General features: G+C 42.6%; 2 protein-coding genes across 3 annotated transcripts in view; both read right to left on the reverse strand.

Annotated features, from left to right (window-relative positions):
- The window catches only part of LOC114664509 (pyruvate dehydrogenase (acetyl-transferring) kinase isozyme 2, mitochondrial-like), a 905310-nt gene that overhangs the window by 871587 nt on the left and 12223 nt on the right, over positions 1 to 21500 (reverse strand). Inside the window, exons 3-11 of one of the 2 annotated variants that reach the window (XM_028818642.2) lie at positions 20501 to 20572; positions 20022 to 20206; positions 18030 to 18119; positions 15847 to 15924; positions 15669 to 15745; positions 15278 to 15376; positions 11658 to 11768; positions 5844 to 5957; positions 3677 to 5727 (exon numbers count right to left, since the gene is read on the reverse strand). In XM_028818642.2, the coding sequence (XP_028674475.2) occupies positions 5584 to 5727; positions 5844 to 5957; positions 11658 to 11768; positions 15278 to 15376; positions 15669 to 15745; positions 15847 to 15924; positions 18030 to 18119; positions 20022 to 20206; positions 20501 to 20572 (970 nt within the window). In that variant the 3' untranslated portion in view covers positions 3677 to 5583. Of the gene's footprint in view, positions 1 to 3676; positions 5728 to 5843; positions 5958 to 11657; positions 11769 to 15277; positions 15377 to 15668; positions 15746 to 15846; positions 15925 to 18029; positions 18120 to 20005; positions 20207 to 20500; positions 20573 to 21500 lie in introns of those variants that run through there. The other variant, XM_051936405.1, reaches the window with a different exon arrangement.
- LOC127530166 (uncharacterized) overlaps positions 1 to 21500 on the reverse strand; it is a 341522-nt gene that overhangs the window by 295918 nt on the left and 24104 nt on the right. The window lies entirely within an intron of this gene.

Below are 21500 nucleotides of genomic sequence, written 5' to 3' on the forward strand. Positions count from 1 at the left end.
GCGGCTGGGGGGCATCTGTTGGTGAAGAGAGATTCATGGATCTTGACTTTGCTGACGATGCTGTGATCTTCAGTCAATGGAGGCTCTGATGGGGGTCTCGAGATACTGAGTGAGGGGTCTGAGTGTCTGAGCTTGTGAGGGTCCTGATAAAAACCAACATCCAGGCCTTTAATGACCTCTTGGGCATGGTCATCAGCAGTGTGTCTGTCTGCGGAGAGAGTGTCGACCTCGTCGAGAGGTTTACTGATCTCGGCAGGGACGTTCATGTGACTCTGGTGACTCTTCCTATGAAGTCAGTAGATGGATTGGGAGAGTAGGGTGGGGTGGGTCATGCGGTCGCTGGAAAGGGGTGTGTGGCGCTCCTGAAATCTATGCAAAATAACGAAGCTCCAAGTCTTTACACTCCTGGTGTTTCCTGGTTGCAAGACACGGCTGCCATTCAGTGACCTGCGATGAAGACTGGACTCCTTCATGTGTGTCTCTTCGGAGAATCCTTGGGTCCCGCTGTCTTGACTTTATGTGTTGGTCATGGAGTCCCGAATGAGGCACATGACCTGCATGGTGATGGAGTGTCAGTTACGGCACTACAGCCATGTGGCATGATTATCTGAGGGTGATCCAGCTCATTGTTGAGGACCTGAGTGGCTGGACCAGGCCAAGGGGACACCCACGTAACACCTGGCTGTGGCAGATAGAGGGTCATTTGCGGTGGGCAGGACTGGACCATGTGTCTGTCTGGGGGGTTGCCAACCAGGATCCCGAGCTGTTTTGTCGTGTGGTGGGTGTGGCAATGTGTATGCTCCCCTACCTGACCTGCAGCAGTTGTCAAGGAGAAGGGTGCAATAAATAGTGGGCTGCACACTAAACGCGTTTCTCAAAGAGACCCTCTATGAAACCACAGGACTGAATCCTGAAGACTGTGATGTCAACACACTGAGCCGTACACACCAGTCCACCTGATCTCCAGAAACCTCGTCCAAGTCCTCCTGAGGAATTTCAAGATGTATTCAATCCAGTCAATAGATATAATCCCATCCTGACTGTTGGACAATCCCACAGTCACTTCTACTCTCACTATGAAGGAGACCCAAAAACTTGAACTCCATCCATCCATCCATTATCCAACCCACTATATCCTAACTACAGGGTCATGGGGGTCTGCTGGAGCCAATTCCAGCCAACACAGGGCGCAAGGCAGGAAACAAACCCCGGGCAGGGCGCCAGCCCACCACAGAGCACACACACACCCAGCACGCACTAGGAACAATTTAGAATCGCTGATGCACCTAACCTGCATGTCTTTGGACTGTGGGAGGAAACCCACGCAGATACGGGAAGAACATGCAAACTCCACGCAGGGAGGACCCGGGAAACAAACCCAGGTCTCCTTACTGCGAGGCAGCAGCGATACCACTGTGTCACCGTGCCACCTATTATTATTATTATTATCATTATTTATTTATTTTTTTTGATCATGGTAATTTGTTGGCATCTTCTGCAATGTCCGTGTCCAGACCGGGATCCTAAAGTTTATTGCAACTCTTTGCAGAGAATGTCTGTGGATCCTATTATATCTTCTGCACTTTTTGGGCTGTGTGGTATCTTGCCAGCTCCTGTAGATTCCTCTATTATTATTATTATTATTATAATTATTATAATAATAATTATTATCATTGCTGCTGTTGTAGCATCCTGGCCAGTGGCTGATAGGGTGTAGAGCAGTGTGGAGGGCTGCCCAGAATGATAGATAGATAGATAGAAAAGGCACTATATAATAGATAGATAGACAGATATGAAAGACAGTAGATATAGATAGAAAAGGCACTATATAATAGACAGATAGATAGATGTGAAAGGCACTATATAATAGATAGATGTGAAAGACACTATATAATGGATAGATAGATAAATGTGAAAGGCACTATATAATTGATAGATAGATAGATAGATAGATGGCTGAAAGGGTGTAGAGCAGTGTGGAGGGCTGCCCATCACAGAAAGGATTGACACTGAGAGGGACAAAAGGGGTAGTACCTTGATCTGAGTTGGGGGGGGGGTCTTGGGAGTTTGGGGAGATTAAAAAGATGGGTGGGGTCTTCTGGAAGGTTCAATGATGGTGGTAGTGAGTAAAATGGAGGTGAAAACAGTGCCGGACATCTGACAGAAAGTTCTGGGGAAAAAAACAGAGCACCTAGGGCGTTTCTCATGGTCATAAATTTGTATATTTTTACCCGTCACTGTATGTTTTACTGTATATAAACTGGTTCCAGTACGTACTACATTCGTCCATATTGCTTGTTGGCCCTTTCTGGGTTTTATTAAAACGTTATCCCTGCTTAATAATTCCTCAGTGACATCACCACACCACCATTGCTACTTACGTTGTGGTGCTGTCAACGGTCAAAGTGTAAGAGTAACTGAATACTTTGTATGTGCAATTGCTATTTTGGTTTGGTTTTCTGTAGCGGCTAAGTACTAGAAATCCTTTCACCCTTTAACGTTGGGCAAAATTACTAGTTACTTTTCTGGGACACCACGCCTTGTAAATAAATGACCACGATCCAAATCTCAGGGAGCGTCTAGTGATGCGTTGGGGATGGTGTATAGAACCAAATGTTGGTCCTGCTTCAAGCAATAATGTTACTGACGAGCCAAATGGTGCTATGGAGATGGAGTCCTTACCGTGTGCTGCTTCTGCTTAGTACACTAATAGCACTACTGCGGAGTGAAGTTAGGAATAATGTGCTGCTTGGGATTGTACAAACCGCTGAATGCGTTGCACCAAATTCAAACACAATACAGCTCAACGATACAAACACGAGTCCACCTGGATAAGATCAATGAACGCAAGTGCCTACAACGCGCGTCTAAAACTGCGGAAGCAAAGCAGGCACAGGTTCAAAACGAACGAGCTCGACTGACGGATATACAAACACGCGCCCGCATGGATACAATCAATGAACGCAGGTGCCTATAATGCGCGTCTGAAATGCCGCAGGCAAAGCGGGCATGGCTCCAAAACGAGCGAGCTCGACTAATGTGTTTCAGGATACCCAACGCCGGGGGTAGGCGAGCAAAGCGAGCAGGGGGCAGAGCCCCCTTGTGTTATATGAGCTGGAGAAGGTGGCACAGGAGACAGAGCTGGAGGTGGCAGAGTTAAAGATGCTAAGATTTGCATTGGGTGTGCCGAGGATGGACAGGATTAGAAATGAGGACATTAGAGGGTCAGCTCAGGTGGGATGGTTGGGAGACAAAGTCAGAGAGGCGAGATTGTGTTGGTTTGGACATGTGCAGAGGAGACATGCTGGGTATATTGGGAGAAGGGTGCTAAGGATAGAGCTGCCATGCAAGAGACAAAGAGTAAGGCCTATGGATGTGGTGAGAGAGGACATTCAGGTGATGGGTGTGACAGAACAAGATGATGAGGACAGGAAGAGATGGAAGAAGATGATCTGCTGTGGCCACCCCTAGCGGGAGCAGCTGAAAGAAGACGAAGAAGATGGGTATAAGACATCCATTAAAATGTATACACATGTATAAAAATGTTAACGGAGGGGAAAATGTAGCAACCCAGACAGACAGGAGAGGAGAGGCTGGGTGCATACACTGATGCAGCACGTTGCTGCAGACACCACAACCCTGACAGGACAAATAAAAAAGATAAATCACAAGCCTGTAACTTTTAATTTTTTTTATTTAAATTAATCAAAACACACTAACAATTTCAAAAAGAAATGTATAAAATAGAAACTTCAAAATATACATTCAGTGAAATATATACTGCATACATTATAGATTTTCATTCAGATACTGTGCACTGTACAATCTCATTTCCACAAATGGTCCATGTGAATTCAAACGATAACACTAATAAATAAAAAAATAAGAAAAACCAAAAACAAAAATCCTCAAACTGAAGTTGTTCATCGCAGTGCCAGCCGTCAAACCATCCCGCCGAGCTCCTCTTCACCCATATTGCAATGTTTTTCGTAAAGTGTCGTATCTTACAGGGAATTATCTGACAGAACGTGAGGGAAAAGGAAATAGCAGCTGCTCTGGGTCTGTGACATCACTTCCAGACCCGCCTTCAGACAGATGGAAGCCCCGCCTACTGCTGAGCCCAACCCCTTTTGGTCCCTGAGCTATAAAACCACCCAAGCCCAGAAGAGAGTTATTATTGGACCAGTAGGCATCCTACGGAGAGGAACTAACAGAGCTCCGGGACTGTGATCAGGAAGACGAGGCCCTTTTTAAATGCTGAACCATTTTTAGTTAATCATAAAATTAATCTTTCCCAAGCTGAGACTCCACCTCTCCTTAGGCCTTTTTGTGTGTTACAGTATCATACCGAGTTATTTTTCAAATGTCCAACCTTGTAGAGTTCAGACGGCTCGGGGGATTCATGTAGAAGGCAGCCTCGGAGTGCAGTTTGGCCCGTGATGAAAAAAGCTTAAAACGGCATGACGCATCTTTCACTTTGTCAACGTGAATATTAAAATCTTTTGATTTATGGCATACATTTATGGAATTGCATCTGCCATTCAACCCCAGAAGGCTCATGACACCAAAAGTTTCCGGAACGTGCTCTGAGTATAAATCAAAATGGTGAAAACGACTCATTTGTGACGAGGTGAAATATGAAACGTTTGGTTAAAATTACGGAATAAATAAATGCACACATTTTTGGAATTCAGCATCCTTGCTATGTCTATACATAAATACAAAATATATTTGATTTCTGCACCTCCGCTCCAAAAAAAGGAGCTGCACTGGCGACAGACGGAAAAGATTCAATCGTCAAGTGTACCATTTCTTATTTTTATCTTTTAGCGTTTAATTCCCATCAACTGCAATTCACTGCTTAGCATCCACCGCCATTACCTGTACACCCTGAAGAGAGACGACTGTGAGACTAGGGTGTGGAGTCTTGGTGTGGGCGGGACATTTAGAGGTGTGGCCTACAAACAGGGTGTGGAGTCTTGGTGTGGGCGGGAGATTTAGAGGTGTGGCCTACAAACAGTGTGCTGGTTACACAGTGAGGGGGCGTGGCAAAGGTAGGTGCATATGGAGGCGGGGATAATATAACTAGTGCTGTAGATTATAACCATACTGGCTTTATAACTTGTTTAGTGTGAGTTAAGCCCCACAGGGTGGGATTGGGGCACAGATGAGAATAAGAAGTGACATCCCGTCCAATAAGAAAGGCAGTTGTCTAAAACGTTATAATCCAATCCATTTCCCGCAAACTTGCACTAAGGCTTGCTGAACTCTGACATGCCATCTCCACCTTGTGGTTCAGTTCCCTCAAGACTCCGAGTGAACGCACCGAGGGTTAGTCCACCGGATCAGAAATGTTTTAACAAGTGTAAAGGAAATAAAAAAAAACAAAACAACAACAAAAAAAGAGCAACCGTCCGAAATGTCAACGACTCTCCTCCCAAAACGAGTCCTCGTCCATTTACTGCCATTTTAAGTATGGTGCTGGATCACATATTTTCCCCCGCGGTGATTGCTCAGTTCCTTTTCTGCACCATTCACTGAAAGGCTAAACGTGGTGCTTGAACAGAATGAGGACCCTCATTTTTACTTGGTGGCCCGGAGGCTGGCCATGTCCAGGGGTTCCTTGCTAGGGACGCACCAGTCGTCTGCCTCCTGGTTCACTTTATAATGTCTCCAGGCTGACTTGTTATAAACGGGGAGCTTCTCGATGGAGTCTGTAGATAATGCCTGAAGGAGAGAACATGCAAGATTGAGCACACACGGCAGCGGTGGGACAGAAATGGATGGATGGGCATTCATGTATGATGAATGTAAAAGGACCTTCACAGCAGGCCCTCTCGTACCTTTAAATAGATGACAGCGTCAGTTCCATATCCCTCCATGGAATACAGCTTTAGGTCCCCCTGGAAGTACTGAGCGTAGAGACGGGAGATGGGAAGCCCATAACCAAAGCCGGCCTGCAGAAACAAAAAAATCAGAACCATTCAAGCACAGCACTTGAAAGAGCCTTTACATCCGCCAGTGAATAATTTTATATAGTGCCTTTCAAGGTTACTGCCGAAACCTGCTTAATCCATTTCAGGGTCCATGGGAGCAACAGCCTATCCCAACAGCGATGGGTCCAAGGCAGGAGCAGGACCTGGACAGTTCGTCATGCAAAACATCTCACATTCATACTCACGCTGGGCCAACTAGCAGGTTTCCATGCTTATATAGCGCCTTTTCAAGCTAACCAATAAACCCACTGGCAGGTGCACATCTACCCCGTTTGAAGCTTAATGCCTTTCAATGCCATTTTTAAACACATGCAGCCTGAAATTCATCCAATGATGTTTTGATTTTATTTATCAGGCTTGAGGATGATGTCTGGTAAAAAGGGCTTGGTGGGCTTGGGAACTAGAAATGTTCAGACTGTGACTTTGTCTGCCATCTTTATGCTGCTTGTGTTTGAAAGTCAGTTCATACAGTAAATCACTTCTTCTTCGTTCGGGTGCTCCCGTTAGGGATTGCCATAGCGGATCATCTTCTTCTTGACACATATTTTTAGGAAGTCACTGCGCACTAGAGAGATTCCGAAGGACTGGAAAATGGCCAATATCATCCCATTATATAAAAAGGGTGACAGGACAGATCCAAGCAACTATAGGCCAGTAAGCTTAACATGCATCACAGAAAAGTTAATGGAAGGAATTATTAAGGATAAGATTGAGCAACACCTGGCAAGGACAGGAGTTTTTAGGAACAGTCAGCGTGAGGTCAGAAGAGGGAGGTCGTGTTTTACTAACATGCTAGAATTCTATGGGGAGGCAACAAAAGGATACGATCAAAGTGGATCAGATGTGATCACTGATCTGGACTTTCAGAAAGCATTTGATAAGGTGCCACATGAGAGGTTGGGCATCGAACTAAAAGAAGTGGCAGTTCAGGGTGTGGGGTGTAGGTGGGTGCAGAATTGGCTCAGACACAGGAAGCAGAGGGTGATGGTGCGAGGAACCTCATCAGAATTGGGTGATGTTAAGAGTGGTGACCAGTAGGGGGCAGTGCTGGGCCGCTGCTATTTTAATATAAATAAATGATTTAGATAGGAGGGCGTTTTGTTTCGACTTTACTTTGCCTTTGGAGTATCATGGTGTCCTTTTGCTCTTAGTAGACTTGGTTTCTTTTGATCTCACGGTTCTGCTCCTTGCTTTGCCTGACCACATTGTGTTCTTATTATTATGTCCCAGTATTTTTCAGTGCTCACAATCATCTCTGGGCACTTTTACATGTCCTTAACACTCACAACTAATAGAACACCAAACCTATATATGAAAACCAGTGTCACGATTTTAGGGTTTAAAGGTTGTACTTTTGCATTTTTTGTTCGTCTGTTCATTTTGATCATGCTATTATTTTGTTTTGTTATTTTTCTGATGTTATCTTGTAACCATTTTGTTGCGCCTTCTGATTTAATTATTTGCCATTCTTTTGTGTTCTTTTAAAGGAGGAGACTATAATGTTGGCGCAGTGGGTAGCGCTGCTGCCTCGCAGTAAGGAGACCCTTATTCGCTTCCCGGTTCCTCCCTGCGTGGAGTTTGCATGTTCTCCCCGTGTCTGCGTGGGTTTCCTCCCACAGTCCAAAGACATGCAGGTTAGGTCGATTGGCGATTCTAAATTGGCCCTAGTGTGTGCTTGGTGTGTGGGTGTGTGTGTGTATGTGTCCTGTGGTGGGTTGGCGCCCTGCCTGGGATTGGTTCCCTGCCTTGCGCCCTGTGTTGGCTGGGATTGGCTCCAGCAGACCCCCCGTGACCCTGTGTTCGGATTCAGCAGGTTGGAAAATGGATGGATGGATGGATTTAGATAGGAATATAAGTAACAAGCTGGTTAAGTTTGCAGATGATATCAAGATAGGAGGATTAGCAGATAATTTGGAATCCGTTAAATCATCACAGAAGGACTTGGATAGCAGACAGGCTTGGGCAGATTTGTGGCAGATGAAATTTAATGTCAGTAAATGTAGAAAATTACACATAGGAAGTAAAAATGTGAGGTTTGAATACACAACGGGTGGTCGGAAAACTGAGAGTCCACCTTATGTGAAGAAGTTAGGAGCCATAGTGGACTCTAAGCTATCGACTTCCCAACAGTGTTCAGAAGCCATTAAGAAGGCAAACAGACTGTCAGGTTATATAGCACCTTGATGTGTGGAGTACAAGTCACAGGAGGTTCTGCACAACCTTTATAACATACTGGTGAGGCCTAATCTTGAGTACTGGGTGTAGTTTGGGTCTCCAGGCTACAAAAAGGACATAACAGCACTAGTGAAGGTCCAGAGATGAGCGACGAGGCTGATTCCAGGGCTACAGGGGTTGAATTATGAGGAAAGATTAAAAGAGCTGAGTCTTTACAGTTTAAGCGAAAGAAGATTAAGAGGTGACATGACTGCAGTGTTTAAAATTATGAAGGGAATTAGTCCAGTGGAGTGAGACTGTTATTTTAAAATGAGTTTATCAAGAATGCGGGGACACAGTTGGAAACTTGTTAAGGGTAAATTTCGCACAAACATTAGGAAGTTTTTCTTTACACAAAGAACAATAGACACTTGGAATAAGCTACCAAGTAGTGTGGTAGACGGTAAGACGTTAGGGACTTTCAAAACTCGACTTGATGTTTTTTTTAGAAGAAATAAGTGGATAGGAATGGCGAGCTTTGTTGGGCTGAATGGCCTGTTCTCGTCCAGTGTGTTCTAATGTTCTTCTTCCATATCTTCCTGTCCTCATCATCTTGCTCTGTCACCCCCATCACCAGCATGTCCTCTTTCACCACATCCATAAACCTTCTCTTAGACCTTCCTCTTTTCCTCTTCCCTGGCAGCTCTATCCTTAGCACCCTTCTCCCAATATACCCTCAGTTCCACTCTCTTTACCTTCCTCCTCTCTTCCTGCATCTGGACACATCTCCCCCCATCTTCTTCTCCTTCTTCGGCCAACAGTAGCCCAATTTCCGCCAGCACCCTGTTGGCTTAACAGTACTGGTGGCGGTCGTTGTTAACCTGGGCCTTGACCGATCCGGTATGGAAATTTGTATTGTTGTTGTATATTGATCTGAAAAAGTTTTACCCAGGATGCCCTTCCTGACGGAACTCTCCCCATTGATCCAGGCTTGGGACTGGCATGAAGAAACACACTGGTTTGTACATCTCGTGGCTGTAAATCACTCCTTTTTTACTTCTACTAGGGGGCTTTGCCCCCTGATTGCTTCGCTTGCCAAGCCCGGGCTAGCTATTTTGTGTTTCTGTCGCTCGTGTATGAAGATACGGATGTACAATTTAAACAGATTGTTATTTTCATGGGAATTGTTACATATGCATAATAGAGATAACTATTTTACATTACAGCAAAAGCTCTCAATTTACTAGTCGATCTATGTTCCTACCCTCACCTATGGTCATGAGTTATGGGTAGTGACCGAAAGAACGAGATCGCGAATACAAGCGGCTGAAATGAGTTTCCTCCGCAGGGTGTCTGGGCTCTCCCTTAAAGATAAGGTGAGAAACTCAGTCATCCGGGAGGGGCTCAGAGTAGAGCCGCTGCTCCTCCGCATCGAGAGGAGTCAGATGAGGTGGCTCGGGCATCTGATCAGGATGCCTCCTGGACGCCTCCCTGGTGAAGTGTTCCTGGCATGTCCAACAGGGAGAAGGCGCCGGGGAAGACCCAGGACACGCTGGAGGGACTATGTCTCCCGGCTGGCCTGGGAATGCCTCGGGATTCTCCTGGAAGAGCTAGAAGAAGTGGCCGGGGAGAGGGAAGTCTGGGCATCTCTGCTCAAGCTGCTGCCCCCGCGACCCGACCTTGGATAAGCGGACGAGGATGGATGAATGGATGGACATTACAGCGAGTAATTAACCACGGTAAAAAATAGTAAAACGTAATAAATTGAAGGAAAATTATGTTTCTCGTTGCGTTATAGGTTTTCATTCACTTTGGCTTTGAAATTAACACGCAAATACTTTTTAAACGTAAACTTTTACTGTAAAACTTCAGTAAAAACTATTTTCTGAATTAACTTTTCGTCAATATCACATTGAATTTTGATTTTGTGTTTCATCGTGACAACGCAACGTATAACTGCCCGTGAGTGAATTTCGTTTCTTTCTCTCTAATAAATAAACCAACTTTTTTGAATGTTTGTCCCTGTGATTTTGTTAATTGTCATATAGAAAGCTATTCTAAGGGGAAACTGTAAATGTTTTAATACGAATGGCATATCAAGATCTCCTTTGGTGTCTAATGTTAGATGTACTACATTACCTTTCTTGTCGCTTGTTAAAATTTTACCTGTCAGAATTGTTCGACCAATTTTCAATCTAACTAATCTTGTCCCATTGCATAGCCCAGGGGTAGGCAATGTCGGTCCTGGAGGGCCGCAGTGGCTACAGGTTTTCATTCCAACCCAATTGCTTAATTAGAAACCAATCCTTGCCAATCTCAGACCTTATTTAATTTTATGGCTTATTAGTCTGTGCAATGTAAGGCTCTTATAATCGTAGATTTTTTTCCTTTCCAAGGATATCATCCAAATGATTTGAAGCCTAAAACAGATCATTTTTAGTCTGTCACATTTTTCTATTAAGTGTTTTATTAAATCAAACAGTGCATGATGAACACACACAGATGTAATTGGAAAAAAGCTAGCTGGAGAACTGCTGGCTGCTTTGTCTTTTACATCTTATTGCTAATAAGGAGCAATTAAAACACTGAATGCAGCAGTTTAAGATTGAAATAAGCAATTAAGGTTGGAGAACCTTAACAAGCGTGACCACTAAAATGAAGCATCAAAATGTCACTTAAGCAATATGAGCTTCATCAGCAATAATTGAGTTCTCGTTAAGGAACTGCGTTGGAACAAAAACCTGCACATACTGCAGCTCTCCAGGACCGACACTGCCCACCCCTGGCATAGCCCATCACTCAGACAACAATTACACAATTACATTACGGTACATCCTTCTCTCAGCAGTAATTTGTGCGGAGGAAGACCAGACAGTGTTAACGGTTGTAGATATTCTTCGTGATATTGTAAGTTGATGTTTTTATCTTCCGCACCATTACCACAAACTGTTTCAGCAGAGTCTATAGATACGCATTTAACCAATTTGCCGTGTAACTGATCAACAATTTTCATGTTAATGCGTTAGACTTCATCGTTTCTCGGTACTAGGATTGCCCGTGTACTCATTTCTTCTGTTGATAACCCTTCATGATGAAATTCTTCAATAAGATTTGGGATAAGATAAGATTTATTGGGAACTTAAAGTGAGGAAACGTAAAAATGTATATGAGCTGACAGCGCAGGAACAGAGTCCGATAAAAGCATTCACACCATTGAGAGGTGAGAGGACCGCGGGCGTGGACCAGAAATGGTGGAGAGGAGGGCGGGACTTGAAAAAATCTCATGACCAAAGTCTTGTCTCACGGGACTTGAAAAGATCTCTTTAAAAAAGTCTCGTCTCAGGATTTCCTTTCATAATAGAGAGATTGGCATTTCCATAAAGTCCCAACATTTTTTGGAGCACAGTTTAAAGTTAAACTCAATAAAACAAAAAATGAGCGCCTTTTCAAAACCTTTTCCCCCAAAGCTTAGCTTTCAGTCCATGACTACTGACTCGAGTGCCTTACCAGAGGGGCCCGGTGCTTGTCGTTCAACTGAGGGGTGGGTGCCGTTGAATACATGTAGCTGAAGAGCCTCTCGATCTTACGAAGGGGAACTCCGCCACCCTTGTCGCTCATCTGTCAAGAAATGGAGCACAACGCTACCGTCACTCAGCAGGAACAAATCACGAGCACAGATCAAACAGTTAGAAGCTGCCAACTAAAAAAACGAAAGCAACTCTTTTCATCTTATAATTTTACAGTGCTACAGTCAAATAAAAAGTATGTGAACCCCTTGTAATTCTCTCTATTTATGTCTAACTCCCATATAAAACATGGTCGTATCTTCATGTCAGTCCCAATAATGTACAAACACAGTCTCCTATAACTAAAGATACACAGATTTTCAGATTTTTGACCTTATTGAATAAATCATTCAAACTGTGAAACTGAAGGTTGGATAAAGTAAGTGAACCCTAAGCTAACGACATTTTAAAAAGCTCATTGCAGTTTGATTTTCTCACACCTGGAGTCCATTTAATGAAACGAGTTCCGAGGTGCGGCCCAGAATGACTTTGTTTGATCACAAACACTCTAAAGTTTGAGTTTGAACTTTGGACAAGAAGCTTATCCAGATGGGAATCACGCCTCGCACAAAAGAGCTGTCTGAAGAGCTACGATGGAGAATTGTTCATCTACATATGGCTGGAAAGGGTTACAAAGTCATCTCAAAGATTTGAGATCTTCATCAGTCTACTATTAGGCAAGTTGTCTATAAATGGAGACAGTTTGGTATTGTGGCTACTCTGCCTAGAAGTGGGCGCCCTGCCAAGATGACCCCAAGAGCACAACGCAAAGTCAGCAATGAGGTAAAGAAGAACCCTAAAGTGACAGCAAAGGACTTGAAGAAGTCATCAGAACTGGCTAACATCTCTGTTCAGTAGTCAACTATATGCAAAACACTGAACAAGAAAGGAGTCCATGGCAGGACACCAAGAAGGAAGCCACTGCTATTAAAAAAGAACATTGCTGAATGCTAAAGAGCACTTGGACACTCCACAACGGTACTGGGAAAATGTTTTGTGGAGTGATGAAACCAAAACTGAACTATTTGGGAGGAACAAGCAGAACTTCATTTGGCGTAAAAAGGGCAACATCAAAACATCATCTCTACAGTAAAGTATGGTGGAGGGAACATCATGATTTGGGCCTGCTTTGCTGCATCAGGGCCTGGACAGCTTGCCATCATTGAGGTGGAAAACGAATTCACAAGTTTATCAACAAATTCACCAGGATAATGTGAGGGTGTCTGTCCGTCAACTTAAGCTCAGAAGATGCTGGGTGATGCAGCGGGACAATGACCTCAAACATCACAGCAAATCCACAGCACAATTGCTTCAGAAGAACAAATTTAATTCTTTAATTCCACCAGGAGGGGTAAACGTTAATATTTAACATTATACATAGTTATTGTCTGTTTTTTTTCACCTGTATTATTATCATTCTTTAATTTAATATTATTTATTGTATCAGTATGCTGCTGCTGAAGAATGTGAATTTCCCATTGGGATTAATAAAGTATCTATCTATCTATCTATCTATCTATCTATCTATCTATCTAATCTATCTATCTATCTATCTATCAAAAGTCCGCCATTTGGAGTGGCCCAGATCTCAGTCCTACTGAGATGCTGTGGAATGACTTGAAGAGAGCCATACACAGAAGACCACCACAGAATATGGAAGAGTTAAGGCAGTTCTGCAGGGAACAATGGGCTCCAATTCCCCCCCCCCCCCCACCCCCCCCACACGATGAAGAGGTCTGATCTGCAGTTACAGGAAGCACCTGGTTGAGGTCATTGCTGCCGAAGGAGGGTCAAGCAGTTATTAAATCCCAAGGTCCACTTACTTCTTCCACTACCAGTGTGAACGTTGAATGTGTTTGTAAAATAAAGACATGAAAGAGTCGAATTGTTTGTGTGTCATTGGCTTAAACTCATTGTGTAGATCAGGACCTGTGACTTAGATGAAGATCAGATCACTTTTTATGACCAATTCATGCAGTAAACCAGATAATCTCAAAGGGTTCACACACTTTTTTACTTTGACTGTATGTAAAGGTTTGGGCACCCCCCCTTAGGCTGCATAATTTGCTCTGTCTTCATAAAAGAAGATCACACAGCAATATGCCAATTTTTAACAAGAGAAATGTATAATAATAAATAAAATAATACGTAAAAAATTGGATGTGCAAAAGTTCAGCACCTTTTTAATGGCATTAATTTGAAGACCTGTAGTCATTTACTGCGGACAGGTTGCAGCACAAAATTGCTCTGATTAGTAATTAGACTTTAAACTATAAAGACAGATGCAACTAATCATGAAAAAGGTTATTTAACATTGGTAAGTTGCTAGCCAGGGCAGCACGATGGCACAGTGGGTAGCGCTGCTGCCTCGCAGTTAGGAGACCTAAGTTCTCTTCCCGGGTCCTCCCTGCGTGGTGCTTGCATGTTCTCCCCGTGTCTGCGTGGGTTTCCTCCCACAGTCCAAAGACATGCAGGTTAGGTGGATTGGCGATTCTAAATTGTCCCTAGTGTGTGCTTGGTGTGTGTGTGCCCTGAATTGGGCTGGCGCCCTGCCCGGGGTTTGTTTCCTGCCTTGCGCCCTGTGTTGGCTGGGATTGGCTCCAGCAGACCCCCGTAACCCTGTAGTTAGGATATAGTGGGTTGGAAAATGGATGGATGGATGGATGTAGTAATAAAATGCACTGGATTTTTCATTCCAATAGATGGTGCATCAGAAACATCAGCACTGCTTTAACAAATCCCGTAACAAATTTTTGTAATGCATGTATAGTAATAAAAGGCAATGCATTTTTCATTCCAACAGATGGCACATCACAAACATGACCACCACTTTTACCCAATTTTTGTAATGCATGTAGTAATAACTGCGGTGGGTTGGCACCCTGCCCGGGATTGGTTCCTGCCTTGTGCCCTGTGTTGGCTGGGATTGGCTCCAGCAGACCCCCATGACCCTGTGTTCGGATTCAGCGGGTTGGATAATGGATGGATGGATGAATGTAGTAATAAATTAATTATAATAGTGTCTGATTTTGTTAAAAAATTACTGACCCTTAAATCTTTTGTTTGGTACAGTATATGGGGCTAAAAACCCCAAACCTTTATAAGTGTTGTGTGCTTCTTTTACATTGGATTGATTTGAAGCAGGCTGTCCACGCTCGGAAACCATCAAACGTGACTGAACTGAGGGCATTTTGTATGGATGAATGGTCCAAAATACCACCAGAATGACTTGTCAGTGGCTATAGGAGGCGTCTACAAGCGGTTATTTCAGCAAAAGGAGGCTCTGCTAAATATTGTTGGGATTATTCCTTTGGGGCACCCAAATTTACGCACCTGCCTATTTTTTGTTTAAATGCACATTAAATTGGTTCTGTTGGTCCAAAAAAAAAATATTTCACTACTGAAAATGTTGCTGTTTCCACAAGGTATAGAATATGTTAAAATGAAGTTGCTGCCTTAAAAGCTTAGCAATTTATAAATTGATACTGTGTTTTTTATCAGGGGTGCCCATAGCTTTTACATAGCACTGTATCTTCAGGGCTGAGTTGCTCTCTTGCTCACCTTAATTGTCAGGTCTTCTCCCCCAAGGGCCACCATGACTTTTATGGGGTCGAGTGAGCGGCTTCCTTCATAGTTTTCTATCGTAGCTCTCATGGCATTCTGGAGGAGAAAGGAAAGGAGTGAGTGAGGCTGTGTAAGTGAATACTAGTGTGAGATTAGGGATTGGTGCAGGGGGGTGGGTTTACAGTCCCCAAAAAGGCCACTTGCTGCCTATTGGTAAGTAAGCTCAGCAATCAACCACTACAACTGAGCCATGTGTAGATCCTGAAGGAATCCTAATAGATGGAAGTACAAATCAGAAGGTGTCTGAAATGAATGACGTCTGGCAACTCCAAGTGAACCCCTCCCCCAAGCCCCCCCCCCATCCCCCCCCCAAAGACAGCCCACTAACCTTGAAGAGCTCAAACAGCATGTGGTAGAGATGTGAAGGCACATAGACGATGCGAATGGCCTGCCGTAAAGTGTTAGCTGGTGGGGAGAAAAGATGCACTCTGGTTACCTCCACGGTACTTGGCGGGAATTGAATTCAGAAGGCGGTTAGTTAAAACACAAAGGAAAAAGCAACATACCGTTGATTTCTTCAATCTCGAGCTCGGGAGATCCCAGGTAGTACTGGTCACAGAGCATCTTGGCACTTTCATAGGCATCTGAAAAACAGGCAGAGACAAACAGTCAAGAACATCTTAACCTAAAAGGGCTAGACGTGATACACAGTAGCTGCATTTACAAGGGGGTCAATTCAATCAGCATGTTATAAAACTACTAACTGTGCTACCCACCTAAGACGGGATGAAATCTCTATAGATCTCAGCATTTTTAGAGTTAACATTTGCAGTACACCATCTATTGGAATGTATTTTGTAACGCATGTAGTAATAAAAGGTGGCACGGTGGCGCAGTGGGTAGCGCTGCTGCCTCGCAGTTAGGAGACCCGGGCTCGCTTCCTCCCTGCGTGCAGTTTGCATGTTCTCCCCGTGTCTGCGTGGGTTTCCTCCGGGTACTCCGGTGTCCTCCCACAGTCCAAAGACATGCAGGTTAGGTGCATTGGTGATTCTTGTCCCTAGTGTGTGCCTGGCAAGTATGTGTGCCCTGCGGTAGGCTGACGCCCTGCCCGGGGTTTGTTTCCTGCCTTGTGTCCTGTGTTGGCTGGGATTGGCTCCAGCAGACCCCCATGACCCTGTAATTAGGATATAGCGGGTTGGATAAAGGATGGATGGATGTAGTATTTTGCACTGGATTTTTCATTCCAACAGATGGTGCATCACAAACATCAGAACTGTTTTAACAAATCCCATAACAAATTTTTGTAATGCATGTATATAGTAATAAAAGGCAATGCATTTTTCATTCCAACAGATGGCGCATCACAAACATTAGCACTGGTTTTACGAATCCTATACCAAATTCTTATAATGCATGTAGTAATAAAATGCATTGCATTTTACATTCCAACGGTTGGGGCAAACCAAGAGTTGGCACTGCTTTTACAAATCTCACACCAAATTTGTGTAATGCATTTAGTAATAAAAAGCATTAGACTTTTTATTCCAACAGATGGTGTATCACAAACATTACCACTGCCTTAACCAAATTTTTGTAATGCATGTAGTAATAAGGGCGGCACGGGGGTGCAGTGGTAGCGCTGCTGCCTTGCAGTAAGAAGTTCGCTTCCCGGGTCCTCCCTGCGTGGAGTTTGCATGTTCTCCCCGTGTCTGCGTGGGTTTCCTCCCACAGTCCAAAGACATGCAGGTTAGGTGGATTGGCGATTCTAAATTGGCCCTAGTGTGTGTATGTGTGTGTCCTGCGTTGGGTTGGCGCCCTACCCGGGATTGGTTCCTGCCTTGTGCCCTGTGTTGGCTGGGATTGGCTGCAGCAGACCCCCGTGACCCTGTTCAGATTCAGCGGGTTGGAAAATGGATGGATGGATGGATGTAGTAACATTGCATTTTTATTTCTAACAGATGGCTCATCACAAATATCAGCAATGCTTTTATGAATCCCATACCAAGTTTTTATAAAGTATGCAGTGCTTTTCTCACTATTCAAAGCACTTTTCATAGACAGAAGGGAGCCACTTCGACCACTATCGATGTGTAGCACCCACCTGGGATGATGTGATGGCAGCCATTAATTGTTCCAGTAGCCTCACCACACATTAGCTATTAGGTGGTGAAAGGGTGAGATAAATAGACATGGGATGATTATGGGGCTAGAATGGATGATGCCAAGATGGACAATTTAGCTGAAAACCCAACTTATTTTGAAAGATGTCCAATAATCTTTAATGACCACAGAGAGTCAGGACTCGGTTGTACGAATGATGGCACCATATTTGCAGCACAGTGTCCCCCCGTCGCTGCACTGGGATCCACACACAGACCACAAGGTAAGCTCCCCCCGCTGTCCTCACCAACACCTCTTCCAGCAGTGACACAAGCCTTTTCAAAGATGGTCTCTCATCCAAGTATTGGCTGGGCCCAACCAGGCTTAGCTTCAGGTTAGAACACCTGCTCTGAAGGGCTGGTGGTACGGCTGCTGGACAAACACAATCCACCTAACCTGCATGTCTCTGGACTGCAGGAGGAAGCTGGAGCACCTGGAGGAAACCCCATGCAAATATGGGGAGAACATCCCAGCTCCATGCAGGGACCACCCAGAACCTGGTATTTAGATGATGTATGTTTTGGTTATTTACTATTTCATTATAATTCTAATGACCTTTGGGGGGGTTGGGTGGTGATATGTTACTTACCTCTGACCACCTCGGAAACGTCACACTGTGGGTCGATGCTGCCGATCGTATTGGGGTGGGCAGGATTTGTGGTGCCGTTGAAGATCAGTGCTACAAGGAGACAGCAGGGGGAAAAAAAGGGAAAAACTCAAACAAAGCACACATTTTTGATATTCCTTTTACTCCACTATATCTACAGCAATAAACCATCTCAATAAAACCTGTCATACTTGCTGTAACACACAGACAACACAAAACATCCATCCACCTGCTTAGCCATGCAAATCAGCCAATCATATGGCAGCAATGCAATGCAGAAAATCCTACAGCTACAGGTCAGGAGCTTCAGTTAATGTTCACATCAAACACCAAAACAAGTGACCTCATGGATTTCGACTGTGGCATAGACGGGCTGGAACTGCTGATCTCCTGGGATTTTGATGTCCAACAGTCTCCAGTGATTACTCAGAATGGTGCAAAGGCAAAAAATGTCCAGTGAGTAGCAGTTCTATGGATGGAAATGCATTGTTGACAGTGCCTTTTCTATCTATCTATCTGTCAATTATATAGTGCCTATCTATTATAAAGTGCCATTCACATATCTATATTATATAGTGCCTTTCCTATCTATTTATATATTATATACTGCCTTTTACATACATCTATCTATATTATACAGTGCCTTTCCTATCTATTAAATAGTGCCTATCACATGTATCTATCTATTATAAAGTGCCATCCACATATATATATTATATAGTGCGTCTCTTATCTATTATATAGTGCCTTTCACATATATCTATATTACATAGTGCTTTTCCTATCTTTCTATTATATAGTGCCTATCACATATACCTATTTTTCTATTATATAGTGCCATTCCTGTCTATTATCTACTATATAGTGCCTTTCACATACATCTGTCTATATTGTAGGATGCCTTTCCTGTCTATCTATCTATCTATTTATATATCTATTAAATAGTGCCTATCACATATATGTATATTATATAGTGCATCTATTATCTATCTATTATATAGGGCCTTTCACATACATCTATCTATATTATACAGTGCCTTTCCTTTCTATCATACAGTGCCTATCACATGTATCTATCTATTTTAAAGTGCCATTCACATATCTATATTATATAGTGCCTTTCTTATCTATCTAATCCATTATATAGTGCCTATCACATATATCTATCTTTCTATTATATAGTGCCTTTCATAAACATCGATCTATATTGTAGGATGCCTTTCCTATCTATCTACCTATCTATCTATCATATAGTGCCTATCACATGTATCTATCTATTTTAAAGTGCCATTCACATATATCTATATTACATAGTGCCTCTCTTATCTATCTACTATATAGTGCCTATCACATATATCTATCTTTCTATTATATAGTGCCTTTCACATATGACTATATTATATGGTACCTTTCCTATCTGTTTATCTATCTATCTTTATATTATAAAGTGCCTTTCACATATACCTATTTTTATTATAGAGTGCTTTTTCTATCTACCTATCTGTCTTTCCCCTTGGGATTAGTAAAGTTTATCCCATCTACCTCACAACTGAAATACTTTACAGGATACCCAAACATATCATATTAATTATGATTGACATATTCTTGTTAGAGTTTTTAGAGTTGCCAGTTAACCCAGGCTTCGTGTGTTTGGAGATGTAGAAGGAAAACTGCATTACCCAAAAGTACCCATAAAGAAAACCCACATAGAGAAGGGCAGAACATACCCATTTCACACAGGTAACATCTGAACGTGGTATCTGAGCCCAAGATGCCCTGAGGCAGCAGCTCTACCCACTATGCCAACTTATTTACCCCCAAAATGCATTACCAAAAATTCACACCAAGGTGACCTGCCCATAGGGTTTGAATGCCCAGATGAATTCTGAACTCTCGGCTCACACTGGGAGGCTCCGTCGTGTGCCATGTGGAGCCCACACTCACTTGGACACAACAACCACAAAGAGAACTTACTGTGCTGGTTGATTAACATCCGGATGGAAATACGGCTCATGTAGAAGCGGTCGAGGAAGTACTGCACGTTCTGGTTGGTGACCGGGTCCTTCCCAAAAGCTTCTTTGTATTCTATAAGCCCCTGTGCCATGGTGGGCACCACGTCGTTATGTCTGTTTCTAATTGTCACAAGCGCCTCTGTGAAGCTGCAACACATCAGAGAAGGAGACTTCATTCAGGTGAACCCGTGAGCTCCACGGTGTGCAGGCGGCCATGAAGGTCACTATCTTTGCACTTGTGTCACCTGATGCTATCGGTTTGGAAATCAACCCACTGCTGTTCTCATCAGCCTCAAAGACTTAGACATGCAGTATCAGCTAATGAGGGCCATTTCTTTTAAATTATCTGAGGACAGTGAGGTCCACAGCTATTAACAATTAACCCTTCGCTAACCAAGGCTCCCAAATGGAGTCGGCTCAGTTTCGGTAGACAACACTTACTCTCCCAACGCACTGTGGTCATCAGGACTCTTATCAAGAAACTCCAGGAGATCCAGCAAGCTCTGGATGTACCTGAAAAGGGACAGAGAAAGTGACAGCATGAGTGACAGTGGCCATTTTAGGGATTCTGATACATTTGGGAGTTGAAGGTGACCGGTCAATGAAGCCCTGGTGCCTTTCCCCAGCTAAAAATGTCCTGCAAAGAAGGTGAGGCCAGAGAGGGCGTCTGTAACTTGCCCCAAGCACTTACACGTGACATACCTGAAATGTTTTTATGGGCGCTGCCTAAGCTAGCTTTCATTACGTTAAAAAAAAAAAAAAAAAATGTCGGTCATAAGGGGGCTTCAATAATCATTATGGTCACTATTAATATTAATAATAATTATTATTTCATCAGTATTAATAATTATTATTCATTTTACAGTTAATACATAAAATTATATTATTCCTTGCTATCATTGAGAAGTAAGAAGAACAGTGGAAGCAATACCATTATTATTATTATTATTATCATCAGGATCACCATTAATAATAATAATAATAATAATAATAAATATATATCATAATTATTACTTCATCAGTATTAATAATTATTATTAGTTTTATAATTAATACACAAATTTATTATTCATTGCTATCATTCATCATTATTAATAACAGAAATAAGAAGAATAGTGGAATCAATACCATTATTATTATTATCATCATGATCACTATTAATAATAATAATAATAAATATATATAATTATTTAATCAGTATTAATAACTATTATTAGTTTTATAATTAATACATAAATTTATTATATTATTAATTGCTATCATTTATCATTATTAATAATAATAAGAATAGTGGAATCAATACCATTATTATTATTAATAATAATAATAATTAAATAATTATATATTTATTATTATTATTATCAGTATTAATAATTACTATTAGTTTTATAATTAATACATAAATGTATTATATTATTAATTGCTATCATTTATCATTATT

This window comes from Erpetoichthys calabaricus, chromosome 14 (genome assembly GCF_900747795.2).
Source record: "Erpetoichthys calabaricus chromosome 14, fErpCal1.3, whole genome shotgun sequence".
NCBI lineage: Eukaryota > Metazoa > Chordata > Cladistia > Polypteriformes > Polypteridae > Erpetoichthys > Erpetoichthys calabaricus.